The 20,511-nt window shown below is 41.3% G+C and overlaps 1 protein-coding gene across 1 annotated transcript; it reads left to right on the top strand.

Moving 5' to 3' along the window:
• Positions 1 to 870: 870 nt before the first annotated feature.
• LOC138907896 (uncharacterized) lies at positions 871 to 1,812 on the top strand. Its single transcript, XM_070198517.1, has 2 exons — positions 871 to 1,183; positions 1,283 to 1,812. The coding sequence occupies exons 1-2, from the start codon at positions 871 to 873 to the stop codon at positions 1,810 to 1,812; spliced, it is 843 nt and encodes a 280-aa protein (XP_070054618.1).
• Positions 1,813 to 20,511: the final 18,699 nt, after the last annotated feature.

Raw genomic sequence — 20,511 nt, 5'->3', positions numbered from 1 at the left:
TCTTTTTCGGCTGGTCTGCCCTCCTCCAACATCGCCCAACCACAAACAACACCAACTATCAATCCACAAACTCTAGATTACTCAAAGATTTTGACACCCAACTCAACCAATCCTCATGCGATGACTGCTGTCCAAGCTTCAGTAAAGTCCATCGCCCAATCATCTACGACAACAAACAACAATCCCCAATCCATGGATTATTCAAAACTTTTAAAACCTACTGCCATTAATGCCCCTATGCAAACCTTCGCTACGCTACCATTGAAACCAGTTGAGTTCCTTCACAGAGAACCAGTTGCGAAGTGGAAGAAACAAGAAGTGAAGCAATCTATCGTACAACAAGGACATCTACTTGCAGTTCTTGGGAAATTTTCGTATGGGAAACCTGTTATTAGTGAATTACGTAAAGTGATTCCAAATTAATATGAGATTAAAGGCCATTGCTCAGTTGGTTTAATTGAAGATAATCATGTGTTGATTAGGCTGTCTTTATTGAAGGACTATGTTCATCTTCTTTCAAAGCCAGCTTTTTATTTAAAAGCTCAGTCAGACATGTGGAAGATGCGTTGTACAAAATGGAATCCATGGTGGACACCTGATGAAGAGACTCCCATTGCCATTGCTTGGATTAGCTTTCCAGAACTGCCTCCTAATTTCTTTGGGAAGGAATGTGTATTTTCCTTAGCTCGTGCAGTTGGTAATCCATTACATGTAGACCTGGCCACTCAAAATGGGACTAGACCTAGTTGTGCCAAGGTGAAGGTGGAAGTTAACTTATTAAGTAAGTTCCCTCATCATATTAAGATTGTGGAAGAAGCTGATGAATCTGGACTAGAAGAGTTCAAGTGGATCAAGATTAAGTATGATTAAATGTTAAAATATTGGAAACCTTGCAAAAAACAGGGGCATAGTGAGGTAGAATGCTGGGTAATTCATCCTGAATTACACAAGAGAATTGAAGAAGGTGTTGAGGAACAAAGTAAGGAGAAGGCAGTTGTGGTGAGTTCTGATGCAATTGGGACTGCTGCAAATTCAACAAAGGTCCTAACTAGTGGAAAGGTGGTTGGTAAGCCTATTACTAATCATGCCAAGCAGGAATGGATGCAATCAAGGAAGAACAAATACCAACGAGATAATAGGGGTCACATTGTTGATAACAAACAAGGAAAGGAAGTTGACAATGGTAAAGGGAAGGCCAAAGTTGAAGAAGTTGCAACCAAGAACAAGTTTAATGCACTAGAGGTTGAGGAAGTTCATCAGCTTACTCTATAAATTACTGAAGGCAAAGGTGAGGATCATAGCAATGGTAAAAAGAAGGAACATGGGGAAAAGCAAGCTAAGAAGGGCCAGGAGAAGGAAAAGAAAGTCAATACTCAAGAGGAACACAAGCGTGTGAAGAAGGAAGCAGTCGAGAAGGTAGTGGAAAATGAGCATAATGGTAACCCTATTCATTCTGGGATTCAGTCTTCAGCTCCTAAAGATGATCAAGAATTAGCTAAGGCTAATTCTAGTATTCCTAGTGATCAACGTACTGATGAAAGGGCTAATAAGGAATCCACAATCGACTGGATTGAGATTCCACAAACCAATGAGGAGCTGAAACAACTCAATGTGACCACAAACCAATCTTGTCATGAGATTCCATCTCAAACATTTAATGATTCTGGGCAGATTGAGGATCTTGATGAGGTAAACTCTACAAAGGTCTTATGGAGTGATGCAGTTGAGGTTAATGATGATCAGCTGGGCACAACAAAGACAACAGAAGTCAAGGTGAAGAAGGACAACAAGCCAAGCTTCACCTGGCGATAGGCTGGCGACGCCAGGTCTAAAGCCAGGCTCACCAAGCGTTAGGCTAGCGACGCTAGGCCTAAAGCCAGGCTCACCAAGCGTTAGGCTAGCAACGCTAGGCCTAAAGCCAGGCTCCCCAGGCGTTAGGCTGGCGATGCCAGGCCTAAAGCCAGGCTCACCAGGCATTAGGCTGGCGACGCCAGGCCTAAAGCCAGGCTCCCCAGGCGTTAGGCTGGCAACGCCAGGCCTAAAGCCAGGTTTACCTAATGAGGCAGCTATAGTAAACCCCAACCTTAGTGCAACTGGAGAGATACTGGCCTATGTAGATAGTGTTCCGGTGTATGTATTTTAGAACAAACTTGATGGAGAGGTTAATGTGAAGATTATGGATGATATAGTGGGTTCAAACCAAATTTCAGGCAATGGTAAGGGTGGTGATCTCACTAGAACAGTGCATTCAGAGCAGACTGCTACAGTAACTCCTAGGCTACGCAGTGTCTATGAGCTACAATTCAAGGAGTATGAATGGGCTGATGAGCGGGCAATTGTTCCAAGAGCATCTGGGGAAATAGAGGAAGTGCCTTTGGAATCTGGAACTAACCAAATTATGCAGCTACATCTTAATGTTCCACTTAAGACTCCTCTATAACATTTACATGATTTAGTCACACACAATGTGACACCAATTGATGAAGACTTATTGAGATAAAATCCAATGGAGAATGAAGGAGATGATTAATCAACTGCACAAAACTTCAAACAAGTGGCTAGGGAAGGGGATTTATCACCCACAGCTAGTGCTAAAGGAGGTAAGAAAACTAAGAAGAATCAGAGTGAAGATCCACCACAACCTTCAAGAATAATGTCCAGGAGGGCAGCTTGTCTATCTAAATGATGATGATCAAAACATTAATATGGAACATAAGGTCTGTGAATACACAACAGGCCTTTCCTAGGGTGATCAACATGAATAGGGAGCATAATTTTTGTGTAGTTGAATTGATGGTGCCTTTTCAAAAGAAGGGACTCATTGATAGATATAGAAGGAGGTTGAATATGGAGACTGCATATGCAAATATTAATGGGCAAATATGGTTGTTCTTCGATGCAGTGGTGGAATGGGAATTAGTGGAGGATACTGAGCAACAAGTGACTATGAGAGTTTTTCACCATGACCTAGGGCAGCACATGATGATGACACTTGTTTATGCAAAATGTTCAGCAATGGAGAGGTTGGAATTATGGGATCACTTTTATTACTTGGCAAGTGATATGGAATTACCATGGTTGGTAGGAAGGGATTTCAATGTGGTATTGCATGAAGATGAGAAAATAGGGGGACTTCCAGTACACCCTCCTGAATATGAGGATTTTGCATTTTGTGTAAACTCTTGTGGTTTGTTTGCGCAAGGGTACAAAGGAAGTAACGCTCAGTGTATATTCAAGAGATTAGATAGGATTTTTCTGAATTTGCCATTTCAGAACATGTGGAAAACTATTGAAGTTGAGCATCTAATCAGAACTGGATCAGATCATGCACCTTTGCTAATGACATGTGGGGTGCAGACACCAATTTTGTCAAGCCTTCCAGATTCTTGAACTTTAGGACAAAGCATGCTACATTTATGGATGTGGTGAGGTAGAATTGGGAAGCTGATTTCATAGGGGATCCGATTTTGATGTTCAAGCAGAATATCAAGAGGGTGAAGGCAACACTCTCAAAATGGAGTAGGGAAACATTTGGTGATATCTTCAAGCAATTGGCTATTTTGGAGGACATTGTTAGGGTGAAGAAGATGTTGTTTGAAGAAGAGCCTACAATTGAGAATAGGATTGTGCTTCAAAAGGCTCAATCTGAATTGAAGAAATACTTGAGTATTGAGGAGCAATATTGGAAGCAAAAAGCTGGGATGACTTGGTTTGCTGAAGGAGATAGGAATACAAGTTTATTTCACAATCATGTCAATGGCAAATGAAAGAAATTGCAACTGAAGAGGATCAAAAGTGGCAGTGGGGTATGGATTGAAGACCAGGAGCAATTGGCTACAACTGTAGTGGACTTCTATCAAAAACAGTTCACAAATGAAGGTGATGCTTCTGAATTTTCCTTGCTCAATAATGTACCTTCAATGGTCACTATGGATCAGAATTTGGAACTAAGCATATTGCCAACAATTGAAGAAGTAAGGGCAGCAGTTTTTGAGCTTAGTGGGGAGAGTGCTAGTGGTCCTGATGGATTCACTGGCCTGTTTTATCAAACTTGCTGGGATGTTATTGGTGCTAATATACACAACATAGTGCTACACTTCTATGGAGGAGTTGCATTGCCTAAATCTATCACTCACACCAATCTAGTGTTGCTGCCCAAGAAACGTAGAGTTGAGACCTTCTCTGACTTAAGACCTATTAGTTTGAGCAACTTCATTAACAAGGTCTTGTCTAGGGTGTTACATGACAGATTGGAGAGTTTTTTGCCATCTCTAATATCTCCTAATCAAGATTTGTAAAGGGTAGAAGTATATTTGAGAACATCTTATTGACTCAAGAAATTTCACTGACCGAAGGTTAAGGGGAAAGCTAGCTAATGTGGTGATCAAGTTTGATATGGCTAAGGCCTATGATAGGGTTTCATGGAAGTACTTATTGCATGTGCTAAGGAAGCTGGGATTTTCTAAACACTTCATCAACATGGTGTGGAACTTGATGTCAAATAACCGGTATTCAGTATTGGTGAATGGGCAATCCTTAGGGTTCTTTAAGTCTACAAGGGGTGTGAAACAAGGGGATCCCCTATCTCCAGCATAGTTCATTCTGTCAGCTAAGGTACTTTCTAGGTCTTTGAATAAGCTCTTTGAAAACAAGTCATTTGTGGGATTTGGAATGCCTAAGTGGTCTGATCCTTTAAACCAGTTGGCATATGCTGATGATACGATAATCTTTGCATCTGCGCATCCTCCCTCCTTGAGCAAGATTATGGCAGTGTTGGGGAACTATGAGAAGATATTAGGTCTGATGATCAACAAAGATAAGAGTTCATACTACATGCATTCAAAGGCTGCTAATGGATTGTTTCAGGCAGTTGGAGCTATTACAGGATTTGCAAGAGGTAAATTTCCCTTCACATATCTAGGGTGTCCTATGTTTTACACTAGAAGGAGGAAGGACTATTATGAGGATCTTATCAAGAAGGTGAAGGATAAATTGCATTCATGGAAAGGAAAGCTGTTGTCATTTGGAGGAAAGGCAACATTCATCTGTAGTGTGTTGCAAAGTATGCCGGTTCACATGTTATCAGTCCTTGATCCACCAAACAACATCCTGTATCATCTACATAAGACTTTTTCTAGGATCTTTTGGAGCACAAAGGAAGGGAGAAGCAAACACTGGGCTTCCTGGAAAAATCTTTGCCTTCCTAAAGAGGAAGGGGGCCTAGGTTTTAGGTCCTTACATGATGTCTCAAGGGCACTGTTTGCTAAACTATGGTGGAGGTTTAGGACCACAAAATCTTTGTGGTCTAATTTCATGTGGAATAAGTATTGCAAGAAGGAGCTACCAGCAGTGGTGCATTTTAGGGGAGGGTCTCATGTTTGGAGATAAATGCTGAATGCTAGGGAAGAAGTAGAACATGAGATCTTATGGGAATTGAAGAGTGGACCACTAATATTTGGCATGAAAATTGGACTAGATTGGGTCCACTTTATCACGTATTACCTGAAGACTTTCCAATCAATGAAGATCTTCAGGAGGTGGCAGAACTGCGGCAAGGGGAAGCATGGGATGATCAGCTGCTAGATCAAACTTTCAATGAGGAAATTGCAGAACATATAAGGCTAAATGTGCATTATGAAGGCAGTGAAGGATATTGGGATAGGCCATACTGGATGCCAACTCCTTCAGTCAAGTTCAGCATTAGCAGTGCTTGGCAAATATTAAGGCATATGGCTGATCCTAATCAGGAATTCAAGTTAATATGGATTAAAGGTTTGCCATTCAAGATATCCTTCTTCTTGTGGAGATTGTGGAGGGAGAAAATAGCCACTGATGATATGTGGAGGAGGTAAGGGCAAATGGTGATGTCTAGTTGTTGGTGTTGTCAGCAGCCCCAAGAGGAATCAATTGAGCATATATTTGTCACAAGTCCTACTGCCTCTAAGGTATGGAACTTGTTTATGGGGGCTTCTGGAATTACTGTGCAATTGATTCAATTGAAGCAGATTATAAGGCATTGGTGGTATGCTCAGTGTTGTCCAAATTTAAAGCCACTATTTCTAGCAGTACCAGCTATCATCACTTAGGAGCTTTGGAAGAGAAGAAATGCAAGTAAACATGGGGTTCAGTGTCCACAAATAGGGTAATTCATAAGATAAATAGGACATTGCATCAACTGGCAAGGGTGAGGTATGCTTGGATGCCTAATATTCCATTTTTATGGCCAGACTTGATTCAATACTTTGAAGGATATAAACCTATATTGATCACTACAAGAGTAACATGGCAGCTTCCTTTTCATGGTTGGTACAAATGTAATACTGATGGAGCTTCAAAGGGCAATCCTGGACCTAGTTCCCTAGGCTTTTGTGTGAGGGATGATGAAGGTGATATGGTGTATGCTAGGGCAGTAGACCTGGGAGTGACAACTAATGTGGTAGCTGAAGCTAAGGCTATTCTTCAAGGGTTGGAATACTGTGTGGAGCATGATCTTCACCCTCTCATATTGGAGACTGATTCATTGGTGATGAAGAAGGTGATAGAAGAGGAATGGGATCCTCCTTGGTTAATTGCACAGGATGTGAAGAAAATTATAGAGATGAAGGACAACTTCAATGTGATCTTTCAACATGTGTTCAGAGAAGGCAATTCAGTGGCAGATTTTATAGCTAACATTGTGTTCTCTTTTGTAGGTACATCAGAGTTTCATTTATTCTCTGAAATACCTAGTGCAGGGAGGAGGTTGATCAATCTAGACAAATCTCAATCACCTAACCTTAGGGTTAGGATAGCAAAGAGAAGAACCCTAGACTGATGGCTTCACAGGATTGGACTCTGCACAAATCTGCATGTTTCTTTGTCTCATTCAGTATGCTATTAAGGTACTTTCCAATGGTATTAGTATGATCCCATGCTCATTCTGGGGGTGCTTTGATAGTGTACACAAAAAATGCGATAAGCAGGTGTGGAAAATGCTATCCTACTTCTGATATGTCCAAATGCTAAGGAAAATGCTGAACCCATCATATGATATTTCTGGAGATTGTTGAATCATTTCTCAGTGGTATTAGCATGCTGTCATGCTCAATATGAGGATGTTTTAGCAATGTTTAGAATGATGTCTACATTAAAGGTTCTAATAGGGAAGGATTTGAGCTTATAAGATCACAAAAATGCACAATTTCAAAGCATGGCCTTTGCCTTGCAAAGCCTGGCTAAAGCCAGCTCATGCCTGGCTTTTGCCTTGCAAAGCCTGCCTAAAGCCAACTCAAGCCTGGCTTTTACCCTGTAAAGCTTGCCTAAAGCCAGCTCAAGCCTGGCTTTTGCCTTGCAAAGCCTGCCTAAAGCCAGGCTCTTCTTCTACACATTAATTTTGATGAGTGAACACATGATTAATACTTGGACAAAATCAGTCCAATGCATATGGAGATCATATAGTAGCTACACTTGGAAGACTATGCTGGCTTCAACTCTGTGGTGCAGATGTTTGAAATTCATTTGAGCCTATGGACAGTATACCCTAGCGCCTGGTGAGAGCTTGATAGGTGCTGCTTGGTATTTTCTAATGACAATTGGATTCACATACACTGATAGGAGAAGGAAGCATTCAACTTATTATGTTGTAATTGCTAGTTCATTAGATTTTAGCTTTTCTATATTTTTAATAGCTAGTAGCTTCATGAAACTTCTATTTTGGTTTGGACATCTTGTAAGCTTTGGACCCATTTTGGGATTTTATTTATATATTAGCCACTAGGCAAGTGCTGCCGAGTGGTATAGTTGCTTAAAAATAAGTAGCTAATTGTAACGACCCGACCAGTCATTTTGAGAGTTAGAGCCTCGAACCCCTATTAACTATTTTTTCCATATCTATTTCTGCTATTGTGACTTGCCGGGATGATTGGTTTTGAGTTTTGGAGTATTTTGGGACACTTAGTCCCTGAATGAGAGCTTAAGTCTTAGAATTTGGACCGTAGTCGGAACTATATGAAGACGGTTCCAGAATGGAATTCCATCAATTCCGTTAGCTCCGTTGGGTGATTTTGGTCTTAGGGGAGTGTCCGAAATGTGTTTTGGGGGCCCGTAGCTCATTTAGGCTTGAAATGGCAAAAGTTAAAGTTTTAGAGTTTTGGACCGGTAGTGGAAATTTTGATATCGGGGTCGGAACCCGATTCCAGAAGTTGGAGTAGGTCCATAGTATTGAATATGACTTGTGTGCAAAATTTGGGGTCAATCGGACGTGGTTTGGTTGGTGTCGGCATCGGTTATCGAATTTGAAAGTTTCAAGTTCTTTAAGTTTGAGTCGGAGGATGATTTGTCATTTTACCATTGTTTGATGTGATTTGTGGGTTTGAATAAGTTCGTATGGTGTTTTAGGACTTGTTGGTATGTCTGGTTGAGATTCCGGGGCCTCGTGTGTGTTTCGGATGCTCAACGGGTCATTTTTGGACTTAGAGAAGTAGCAGATTTTTTTGGTTTTAGTTGCAGAAGTTTGTTCTTTGCGTTCGCGAAGAGGAGCTCGCGTTCGCGAAAGTGTGGACAGTAGAAGTATCACAAACGCGAGGAGTAGGACGCGTTCGCGAAGAGTATTTTCTGAGTGTGAGGTTTTGTTCTTCGCGTTCGCGAAGGTAAGGACGCAAACGCGAAAGTATGGTTTGTGTGTACATCGCGAACGCGTGAGTAGTGTCGCGTTCTCGAAGAGGAGTGAGGCTATTGGGTACCCTAGGTCCCTGTTCTATGCGTTCGCGAGGTGGTGGTCGCGTTCACGAAGGTCTGAGCTGGTAAATTTTTGCGTTCGCGAAGGGTTAACTTTGTGAGCAGTCGAGTTGTGCTTTGCGAACGCGAGGGACCTGTCGCGTTCGCAAAGAAGAGAGGTCTGGATAGAAAGTTTAAGTTCAGAAAATGGGACTTCGTCCCATTTTCCATTTTAAAGATTTGGAGCTCGAATTGAGGCATTTGTTGGGAGATTTTCAGAGGAAACAACGGGGTAAGTGTTCTTAACTCAATATTGGTTAAATTACCTGAATCCATGGTTGTTTTTATCATTTAATTGGTGAATTAATTTGGAAAAGTTTGAAAACCCTCTTGGATAAATTTGAGGATTTGAGGGCCGAATTGTTATTGGAATTTAGTAATTTAGGTATGGTTAGACTCGTGGTTGAATGGGCGTTCCTATTTTGTAACTTTTACCGGATTTCGAGACATGGTTGAATTCAAGTTTATATGGATTTACTATGACGTATCCTAATGCCCAAGTGCGGTATGTTACAATAAGTCTCTTGCCTAACCTTGTAAGAGCGAACTTATCCCCTTAGGTGTATTAATTGTTGTGTGCTACTTGTTGTGGGAGCTACGTACGCACGAGGTAATGAGAGTCCGTACGTAGCTATATTCATAATATGTCCGGGTAGACTTAGATTCAAAGCATGCCTTTAATTGTGCTATTTGTACCCATCCTGTGTATTAATTTTCTTGATTATGACTGAGATTGAGGATTTTAATAAAGATACCGACTTAGCCTCTTACTTTGAAAAATTGGGAATTATTTGATAAATTATGGATCCGTGTCTTCTCGACTTGCATGTGCTTCCATGAGCGAGGTAAATTTCTCTACTCTTATGGGATCGGGCCATTCGCCTCAGCAATGAAACAAATTACTCTTATGGGATCAGGCGGTTCGCCTCGGCAGTACTTAGTACACTATTCCTATGGGATTAAACCGTTCGCCTCGGCAACCTTGTGCTTAATATTTGAGACTAGATTTGGTTTGGTAACAGTTGAGTTAGCGCCTTCAAGGTCAGTTATGACATATTTAGTGATTTGATATAGACTCATGTGTGGAATTACTGTAATTACTTTTATTTGCTTCGTTGCTACTTGTTGTACATTCACCATGTATACTTTATGTATTTCTATTACCATTTGACCTCTTGTAAGTGTCTAGTCGATCCTTCGTCACTACTTCTTCGAGGTTAGAGTAGATACTTATTGGGTACGCGTTGTTTTCTGTACTCACGCTACACTTCTGCACCGAATGTGCATGTACTGAGACATGTAATACCAATGGTCATACGGGCACGTAGCCACACTTCTACGAAGACTTAGTGGTGAGCTGCTTGCCTTGCTACGATCTGCAGCACCAGAGTCTCCCTCTACCTTGTTTTTTATTTCTGTCTATTTTTATTTCTGTCTATTACCTTTAAGACAATAGTTGTATTAGTTTTGTATATTCTCTAGATTGCTCATTAGTTTTGTATATTCTGTAAATTTTTCATGTACTTATGGCACCGGATTTTGGGGGCTTTTAGCATTTATGTACTATTGTACTTATCATTACTATCACTATAGTTGATGTATTTCTCATGTTGGTATTTGTTGAGAAAAGAGTATGTACGATTTCATGAGATCTTTACTTATTTTGTTTTAAAAAAAAAGGAAACTTTTGTTTTAAAAGTGAAAAAAAGGTAACTAAATTGTAGGTTCACTTGGGCTTCTGGTTTTATTAAAGTCCAGGAATTTAATGCATCTGGTTAACTTTACGATTGGGAAACAAAGCATCCGATCGTTAGCTATTTGATTGGATGACTTTAGAAGAAGAGTACTATAGGTACTGATCCGGAGAATGTACTTGCACGTCCTCTGAAGAAAAGATCTAACAAGAGAAGGAAAGAGCTTTCCGAGGATAGTCAGAGGAATCCTCGAACCAATCCCCATCCTACTTAGTTTCTTCTCCGAGATAGATGATGTTTCCATTATCATGGCTGTAATGACCCAACAGGTCATTTTGACTTTTAGAACCCCATTCCCCTAAATAACACTCCATGTATGTGCTTTTATTAATTTATGACTTGCAGGGATGGTTGGTTCGGGATTTGGAAGTGTTCGGGTTGAAATCGGAACACTTGGTTCCTTAAGTTGGCCTTAAAATGCTAAGTTTAACTTCGGTCAACAATTTTAGAAATTGACACCAGAATAAAATTTTGATGATTCCAACAGCTCCGTATGGTGAATTTGAACTTAGGAGCGTGTTCGGAATTGTTTTTGGAAGTCCATAGTTAAATTAGGCTTGAAATGACTAAAATAGGAATTTAAGTTTGGAAGTTAACCGGAGAGTTGACTTTTTGATATCGGAGTCGGAACACAGTTCCGAAAATTTTCATAGCTCCGTTATGTCATTTATGACTTGTGTGCAAAATTTGAGGTCAATCGGACTTGATTTGATATGTTTCAGCATCGAATGTAGAAGTTGGAAATTTTAAGTTTCATTAAGCTTGAATTGGAGTATGATTCGTGGTTTTAGTGTTGTTTGATGTGATTTGAGGTTTCGACTAAGTTCGTATGATGTTTTAGGACTTGTTGGTGTACTTGGTTGAAGTCCCGAGGGACTCGAGAGAGTTTCAGACGGCTAAGGGATCAATTTTTTGATTTGGAGTTTGCTGAAATCTGGTGTCTGGTTTCCTTCTACACGATCGTGTAGGCTTAATTGGGCAGCTGGAAATTTGTTCTATGCAATTGCGTGGGAACATCTGCAATCGCGTAGGTTGGTCGAGCTGTGCTATGCGAACCTGTGGCTAAGGCCGCGTTCGCGAAAAGAAACAGAATGAGGTGTTGGGCCACGCGCTTAATGCTTTGCGATCGCGTGAGAAGGTTTGCGATCGTGTAGGTTTGCAGAGTCAGTGCTTCACGATCACGTAGGGTATTGTTTTGGGCAATAAAAATTTGTGTACGCGATCGCGTAGAAGAAATCACTGTGCAGAGAGTTTAAGTTCTGAAAATTCGTCCCATTTTCCATTTTTACCGATTTGGAGCTCGGATTGAGGCGATATTTGGGATATTTTCAGAGAAAATAACGGGGTAAGTGTTCTTAACTCAATATTGGTTAAATTATCCGAATCCATCACTGTTTTTATCATTTGATTGGTGAATTAAGTTGGAAAAGTTTGAAAACCCTCTGGGTTAAATTTGAGGATTTGAGGGCCGAATTGTTATCAGAATTTAGTAATTTTGGTATGGATATACTCGTGGTTGAATGGGCGTTCATATTTCGTTACCTTCACCGGATTTGGAGACGTGGGCTCCACAAATGATTTTTGAGTTAATTTCGGATTTTATTGAAAAATATGTATTTTCTTATAAAATTGATTCCTATAATTTTGGTGACTGTATCGAATTATTTTTGGCTAGATTCGAGCCATTTAGAGTTGGATAATCGAGGAAAGGGCCTACTAGTAGATTAAATCGGAGCAAGTCGAGGTAAGTCTCTTGCCTAACCTTGTAAGGGGGAAATTATCCCATAGGTGATATAAATTAATAATTGTTGCTAATTGTGGGGGCTACGTACGCGCGAAGTGACAAGAGTCCGTACGTAGCTACTATTTATGCTAAAGTCCGGGTAGTTTAGGACTCAAATCATGAATTACGTGTGTTAATTGTATCCTTTATTTAATTAAAGTATTTGAACTATACTGTGAATTGTTAGGGAAAATAGTAAAACATTGAAATCTCATATACTTGAATTTTTGTATAAATTAATTAATTGTTAAAAGAAATTGTACACCCTCTTGCATTAATCTCATCATATATGTATCCTCATTCCGGAGGTACATAAGAAAATGTCATCTTTTCTTGTGGAGCAGGCCAAACACCTCGGTAGTATAGATGCATCTATGGATCGCGCCGCACGTCCCTCGACAAAAATTGTGCCTAATAATAATAATTACATGATACCTTGATATTTTAATTGCAGCTTGTGAAGTTAAATAAATGGGGAATTGTCGTATTTGAAGAAATTTAATTATTTATGCTGGTTAAGGAAAATTATTGTAAATTCTATAAATCATTTTGATTTAAATATTTCTATTGTTATTTTATTTATTATATTTGACCCTTAGTGAGTGTCAAAGTCGACCTCTCGTCACTACCTCTTCGAGATTAGGCTTGATACTTACTGGGTTCACGTTGTTTACGTACTCATGCTACACTTGCTGCACTTTTTGTGCAGGACCTGAGACATGTGATATAGTTGGACCTATCGACGCGCATTCACGTTATCCAAAGGCTAAGTGGTGAGATGCCTTTCTGAGTCGTTCTGCAGCAACTAATGCCTCTTCTTGAAATTTTATTCTATCTATTTTATTTCAGACAATAGTTGAAATTTTTATGTAATCTACTAGATGCTCATATACTTGTGACACCAGGTCTTGGCACACACTAGTAGAATTTTTGGATTTAATTTTGTTCCTGTATTTTTTTCTAATTTACCAGATCTTTTATATTGTTTTAATTGTTGTAAGTTGTAAGAGTTTAATTACTCGGCTAATTTTTAAAGAGTTGAATATGTGTTTAAATCACTAGTTGGCTTGCCTAGATGTAGTGTAGGGCGCCATCACGACCTATGGGTGAAATTAGGTCGTGACAACATGGTATCAGAGCACTAGGTTCACGTAGGTCTCACAAGTTATGAGCAGACCTAATAGAGTCTTGCAGACAGATTTCAGAGACGTCTGTACTTATCTTCGAGAGGCTATAGGGTGTTAGGAAACTACCTTTCTTCATCTTCCATCGTGCAATTTATGTAGAACTAAATATTTTTCTCTTATTCTCTCACAGATGGTAAGAACGCGCTCTAATGAGGTTCTAGACCAGGAAGAGCTACTCCCCCTATTGTTAGAGGCCGAGGTATAGGTCGGGGGAGGGCTCCAGCCCGTGGTAGGGGATGAGGATGTCCTAGGATTATTCCAGTTATGCCACTAGTGGGTCCAGCAGAGGATCCCATTATTGAGGAACAGGGTGAGGTGCCCATGGCAGAGCCATCTCCGGTGGATTTCATGTCTGCACCTGGATTCTAGGAGGTCATGGGCTGTATGCTGTGGTTCATGGACATTCTGACTTAGGACGGTTTATTTCCCGCAGACCCAGCCATATCTCAAGCGGGCGATGGAGCACAGACCCCTACCGCACATGCTCATGGGCAGACAACTGCTGTATATCACACCCAGGGTGCACTACCCCGTAGGTGGAGCCCAGCCAGTAGCAGCGACTACACCTGAGCCCAGACCAGCTATGACCGCCGAGCCGCAAAAGCTATTGGACAGATGGACTAGACTGCATCCTCCTATCTTTGGAGTTGTGAGAGATATGAGGATCCCCAGGACTTCATTGATCGGTGCAGGGACAGACTGGATATTGGAGTCTCATGGGGTAGACTTTGCTACCTTTTAGCTAGAGGGCAGAGCCTGTCGATGGTGGAAGTCTTATCTTCTTGGCAGACCAATAGATTCTCCTCCCATGACTTGGGACAGATTCACCCGTATTTTCCTGGACATGTATATTCCACCCTCACAGAGGGAAGAGTTGCGGTTTCAGTTTGAGCAGCTCCAGCAGGGTCAGATGTCAGTACCCGATTATGAGGCGAGGTTTTATGAGTTATCTCGCCATGCACTTATGATACTCCCTACTGAGGCAGAGAGAGTGCGGAGGTTTGTTGCGGGTTTACATACTGACATTCAAGCCAGTATGGCCTAAGAGGTTGAGATGGGGACTTCTTATGAGTTGGTCGTGGAGATAGCCCGGAGGATTGAGGGTGTGCGTCAGCGGAGCCGAGAGTAGGTTATGAGAGATAAGTGGTTTAGATATTTTGGAGAGTTTAGAGGTGCTCCATCTGCAGGTATAGGTCAGTTCGTGAGAGGGCAGTCTAGCAGGCCCCTATATCCAGCACCACCACCTCCTCGGGATGCTCCAGTACGACCTTATATCAGTGCTATGCTAGAGAGTTCTTATCGCCCACCAACAATTCAGGGATCTTCCAGTGGGTATTCAGGTCACCAGGGTCAGACTTTTAGTCAGCAACCCATTGCACCAAAAAGTTGTTACGAGTGCGGGATTCCCAGTCACATGCGAAAATTCTGCCCCAGGTTTCGAGGTAGACAGTGAAGCAGGGTCAGCAACTTATGATTACCGCACCAGTTTCTCCACCATCCATCCGACCACCAAGAGGTGGAGGACAGGTGGGTAGGGGCCGTTCTAGAGGTGGAGGTCAGCCAGATGGAGGCCAGCCAGTTGGCGCTCCAGCCCTGTTCTATGCTTTTTCGGCCAGACCAGATGCAGTGATTACAGGTATTATTTCTGTTTGTGGCAAAGACGCCTCCGTATTATTTGATGTAGGGTCTACATATTCCTATGTGTCATCTCTATTTGCTCATTTCCTGGGTGTTTCTTGTGAGTCCTTGAGTACTCTTATTTATGTGTCCATTCTAGTGGGAGATTTTGTTGTTGTGGATCGGATCTACCGGTCCTGCATTATTACATTCTATGGTTATGAAACTAGAGCAGATCTTCTATTGCTTGAGATGCCCAATTTTGAAATCATCCTGGGCATGGACTGGTTATCTCCATATCATGCCATCCTAGATTGCCATGCCAAGACTGGAGTGGAAGGGTTCGTCTGTTAGTGCATCTAATCGGGTTATTTCTTTTACGAAGGCTCAATACATGGTTGAGAAGGGTTGTTTGGCTTATCTAGACTATGTTCAGGATACTACTGCAGAGACTCCGCCTATTGATTCAGTGCCTGTAGTTCGAGAGTTCTCCGATGTATTTTCTTCAGATCTTCCAGGCATGCCGCCAAATCGTGATATTGATTTCTGTATTGACTTGGCTCCAGATACCTAGCCTATATCTATCCCACCATATCGCATGGCTCCGAAAGAATTGAAAAAATTGAAAGAACTACTTAAGGAGTTACTAGCCAAAGGGTTCGTCAGACCGAGTGTATCGCCTTGGGGTGCACCAGTATTATTTGTGAAGAAGAAGGATGGAACGATGCGAATTTGTATTGATTATCGCCAATTGAACAAAGTCACTATTAAGAACAAGTACCCGTTGCCGCGTATTGATGAGCTATTTGACCAATTGTAGGGTGCTAGGGTGTTCTCTAAGATCGACTTGAGCTCGGGGTACCACCAGTTAAATATTCGGGATTCGAATATTATGAAGACTGCTTTCCGGACTAGATACAGTCATTATGAATTTCTGGTGATGTCCTTTGGTTTGACTAACGCCCCGAAGGCATTTATGAATTTGATGAACAGGGTATTCAGGCCATATATTGATTCGTTTGTTATTGTCTTCATTGATGATATTTTGATTTACTAGCGTAGTAAGGAAGAACAGGAGCAACATATGAGAGTGGTTCTTCAGACACTGGGGTAACATAAGCTATATGCTAAGTTTTCCAAATGTGAGTCTTGGCTAAATTCTGTAGCATTCTTGGGGCATATTGTATCGGGCGAGGGCATTAAAGTTGATCCTAAAAATATCGAGGCAGTTTAGAGTTGGCATCGTCCCACTTCGGCGAATGAGATCCGGAGTTTCCTGGTTTTAGCAGGTTATTATCGTCAGTTCGTGGAGGGCTTTTCATCTATTGCAGCGCCTTTGACCAAATCGACCCAGAAGGGTACTCCGTTCCGATGGTTTGATGATTGTGTGGAGAGCTTTCAGAAGCTCAAAACAGCATTGACTACAGCACCCGTGTTAGTGTTGCCTTCCGGTTCGTGGATGTATACAGTGTATTATGACGCTTCATGCGTTGGTTTGGGTTGTGTATTAATGCAGGAGGGGCGAGTTATTGCATATGCTTCGCGTCAGTTGAAACCCCACGAGAAGAATTACCTGGTACATGATTTGGAGTTAGCTGCAATTGTTCACGCTCTTAAGATTTGGAGGCATTATCTTTTTGGGGTGTCTTGTGAAGTTTACTCGGATCATCGCAGTTTACAACATTTGTTCAAGCAGAGGGACCTAAATTTGAGGCAGCACAGATGGCTTGAGTTACTAAAAGATTATGATATTGCTATCTTGTATCATCCGAGAAAAGCAAATGTAGTTGCAGACACCTTGAGTAGAAAGGCGGAGAGTATGAGTAGTTTGGCTTTCATTTCAGCGGAGGAAAGGCCATTAGCTTCGGATATTCAGTCCTTGGCTAACAAACTTGTGAGGCTGGATATTTCAGAACCCAACCGAGTTCAAGCATGTGTAGTGGCCCAGTCTTCATTAATTGTGTAGATCAAGGCTCACCAATATGATGATCCACACTTAATGGTTCTTTGAGAAACGGTACTACGGGATGGTGCCAAGGAAGTTACTATTGGCGCGGATGGTGTTCTATGACTCCAGGATCGTCTATGTGTTCCTAATGTGGATGGACTGAGGAAAAAGATCTTAGAGGAGGCACACAGTTCTCGGTATTCTATTCATCCAGGTGCTACGAAGATGTATCGTGACCTGAGGCAGCATTATTGGTGGTGGCGAATGAAAAAGGACGTAGTTGAGTATGTAGCTAGGTGTCTAAATTGCCAGCAAGTTAAATATGAGCACCAGAGGCCAGGTGGCCTACTTCAGTGGATGACTATACCGGAGTGGAAATGGGAACGCATTACTATGTACTTTGTAGTTGGGTTGCCGCGGACCTTGCGTAAGTTTTATGCAGTTTGGTCATTGTCGATAGGTTGACCAAGTTGGCACACTTTATTCCGATTGTGACTACGTATACTTCAGAGAGGTTGGCCCAGATTTATATTCAGGAGATAGTTTGGTTGCACGGTGTACCAATTTCCATCATATCAGATGGAGGCCCTCAGTTTACTTCACATTTCTGGAGGTCAGTACAAAGTGAATTAAATTTTCATCCGCAGGCCGACGGGCAGTCGGAACGGATAATTCAGATTTTGGAAGATATGCTCAGGGCACGTGTGATCGACTTTGGAGGTCAGTGGGATCGTTTCTTGCCTTTAGCCGAGTTTGCTTATAACAACAGTTACCAATCTAGCATCGATATAGCTCCATTTGAGGCTTTATATGGTTGGCGATGTCGTTCGCCCATCAGATGGTTTGAGCCCGGTGAGGCTAAGTTATATGGTACTGATTTGGTGAAAGATGCCTTGGAAAATGTAAAGTTAATTCAGGAGCGACTTGGTACAACACAGTCCAGACAGAAGAGTTATGCGGATCAAAAAGCACGTGATTTATCATTTATGGTGGGTGAAGAAGTCCTCTTAAAGGTTTCACTGATGAAGGGAATCATGAGATTTGGGAAAAAGGGCAAGTTGAGCCCAAGGTTTATAGGTCTATTTGAGGTGTTGAGACGAGTTGGAGAGGTTGCTTACGAGCTTGCTTTGCCTCCCAGTCTATCAGGAGTTCATCCGGTTTTCCATGTATCTATGCACCAGAAGTATCATGCCGACATGTCACATGTGTTAGACTTCAGTACTGTTCAGTTAGATAAAAGTTTGGGTTATGAAGAGGAGCCAGTTGCCATTGTTGATAAACAAGTTCGCCAGTTGAGGTCCAAGAAGATTTCTACAGTAAAATTCCAGTGGAGGGGCCAACCGGTCGAGGAAGCAACTTGGGAGGCCGAGGAAGACATGCAGAGCAGATATCCACGCTTATTCAGCACTCTAGGTACAATTCTAAACCCGTTCGAGGACGAATGTTTGTTTAAGATGTGGAGAATGTAATGACCCAACCGGTCATTTTGACTTTTAGAACCCCGTTCCCCAAAATAAAACTCCATGTATGTGACTTTTATTAATTTATGACTTATGGGGATGGTTGGTTCGGGATTTGAAAGTGTTCGGGTTGAAATCGAAACACTTGGTTCTTTAAGTTGGCCTTAAAATGCTAAGTTTGACTTCGGTCAACATTTTTAGAAAATGATACCGGAATTGAATTTTGATGATTCCAACAGCTCAGTATGGTGATTTTTAACTTAGGAGCGTGTTAGGAATATTGTTTGGAAGTCCGTAGTTAAATTAGGCTTGAAATGGCTAAAATAGGAATTTAAGTTTTGAAGTTTGACTGGGGAGTTGACTTTTTGATATCGGAGTCTGAACCCATTTTCGAAAATTTTCATAGCCCCTTTATGTCATTTATGACTTGTGTGCAAAATTTGAGGTCAAACGGACTTGATTTGATAGGTTTCGGCATAGAATGTAGAAGTTGGAAATTTTAAGTTTCATTAAGCTTGAATTGGAGTATGATTCGTGGTTTTAGTGTTGCTTGATGTGATTTGAGGTTTTGACTAAGTTCGTATGATATTTTAGGACTTGTTGGTGTATTTTGTTGAGGTCCCGAAGGACTCGGATGAGTTTCGGACGGCTAACGGATCAATTTTTTTGATTTGGAGTTTGCTGAAATCTGGTGTCTGGTTTCCTTCTACGCGATCGCGTGAGAAGGTTCGCGATCGCGTAGGTTTATTGGGCAGCTGGAAATTTGTTCTATGCAATCGCGTGGGAACGTCCGCGATCGCGTAGGTTGGGCGAGCTATGCTATGCGAACGAGTGGCTAAGGCCGCGTTCGCGAAGAGGAACGGAGGGAGGAACTGGGCCACGCGCTTAATGCTTCGCGATCGCGTAGGTTTGCAGAGTCAGTGCTTCGCGATCGTGTGGAAATTTCCGCGATCGCGTAGGGTATTGTTTTGGGCAATAAAAATTTGTGCTACATGATCGCATGAGAAGGTTCGCGATCGCGTAGAAGAAATCACTGGACAGAGAGTTTAAGTTCTGAAAATAGGATTTCATCCCATTTTCCATTTTTACCGATTTGGAGCTCGGATTGAGGCGAGTTTTGGCAGATTTTCAGAAAAAATAACGGGGTAAGTGTTCTTAACTCAATATTGGTTAAATTACCGGAATTCATCACTGTTTTTATCATTTGATTGGTGAATTAAGTTGTAAAAGTTTGAAAACCCTTTTGGTTAAATTTGAGGATTTGAGGGCCGATTTTTTATCGGAATTAAGTAATTTTGGTATGGGTAGACTCGTGGTTGAATGGACGTTCATATTTCGTAACTTTCACCGGATTCCGAGACGTGGGCCCCACAGACGAATTTTGAGTTAATTTCGTATTTTTATTGAAAAATATAGTATTTTCTTATGAAATTGATTCCTATAATTTTGGTGATTGTATCGAGTTATTTTTTACTAGATTCGAGCCATTCAGAGTTGGATAATCGAGGAAAAGGTCTACTAGTAGATTAAATTGGAGCAAGTCAAGGTAAGTCTCTTGCCTAACCTTGTAAGGAGAAAATTACCGCATACGTTATTTAAATTAATAATTATTGCTAATTGTGGGGGCTACGTACGCACGAAGTGACGAAAGTCCGTGCGTAGCTACTATTTATGCTAAAGTTCGAGTAGCTTAGGACTCAAATCATGAATTACGTGTGTTAATTGTATCATTTATTTAATTAAAGTATTTGAACTATACTATGAATTGTTAGGAAAAATAGTAAAAGATTGAAATCTCATATACTTGAATTTTTGTATAAATTAATTAATTATTAAAAGAAATTATACACCCTCTTGCATTAATCTCATCATATATATATATCCTCATTCCGGAGGTACATAAGAAAATTTTGTCTTTTCTTATGGAGCAGGCAGAACGCCTCGACAGGATAGATGCATCTATGGATTGCGCCGCGCGTCCCTCGGCAGTGTACACGACACTCTGGAT

This window comes from Nicotiana tomentosiformis, chromosome 3 (genome assembly GCF_000390325.3).
Source record: "Nicotiana tomentosiformis chromosome 3, ASM39032v3, whole genome shotgun sequence".
Taxonomy (NCBI): domain Eukaryota; kingdom Viridiplantae; phylum Streptophyta; class Magnoliopsida; order Solanales; family Solanaceae; genus Nicotiana; species Nicotiana tomentosiformis.
The sequence above is the reverse complement of the archived record's forward strand: the minus strand, read 5'-3'. Positions and strand labels throughout refer to the sequence as shown.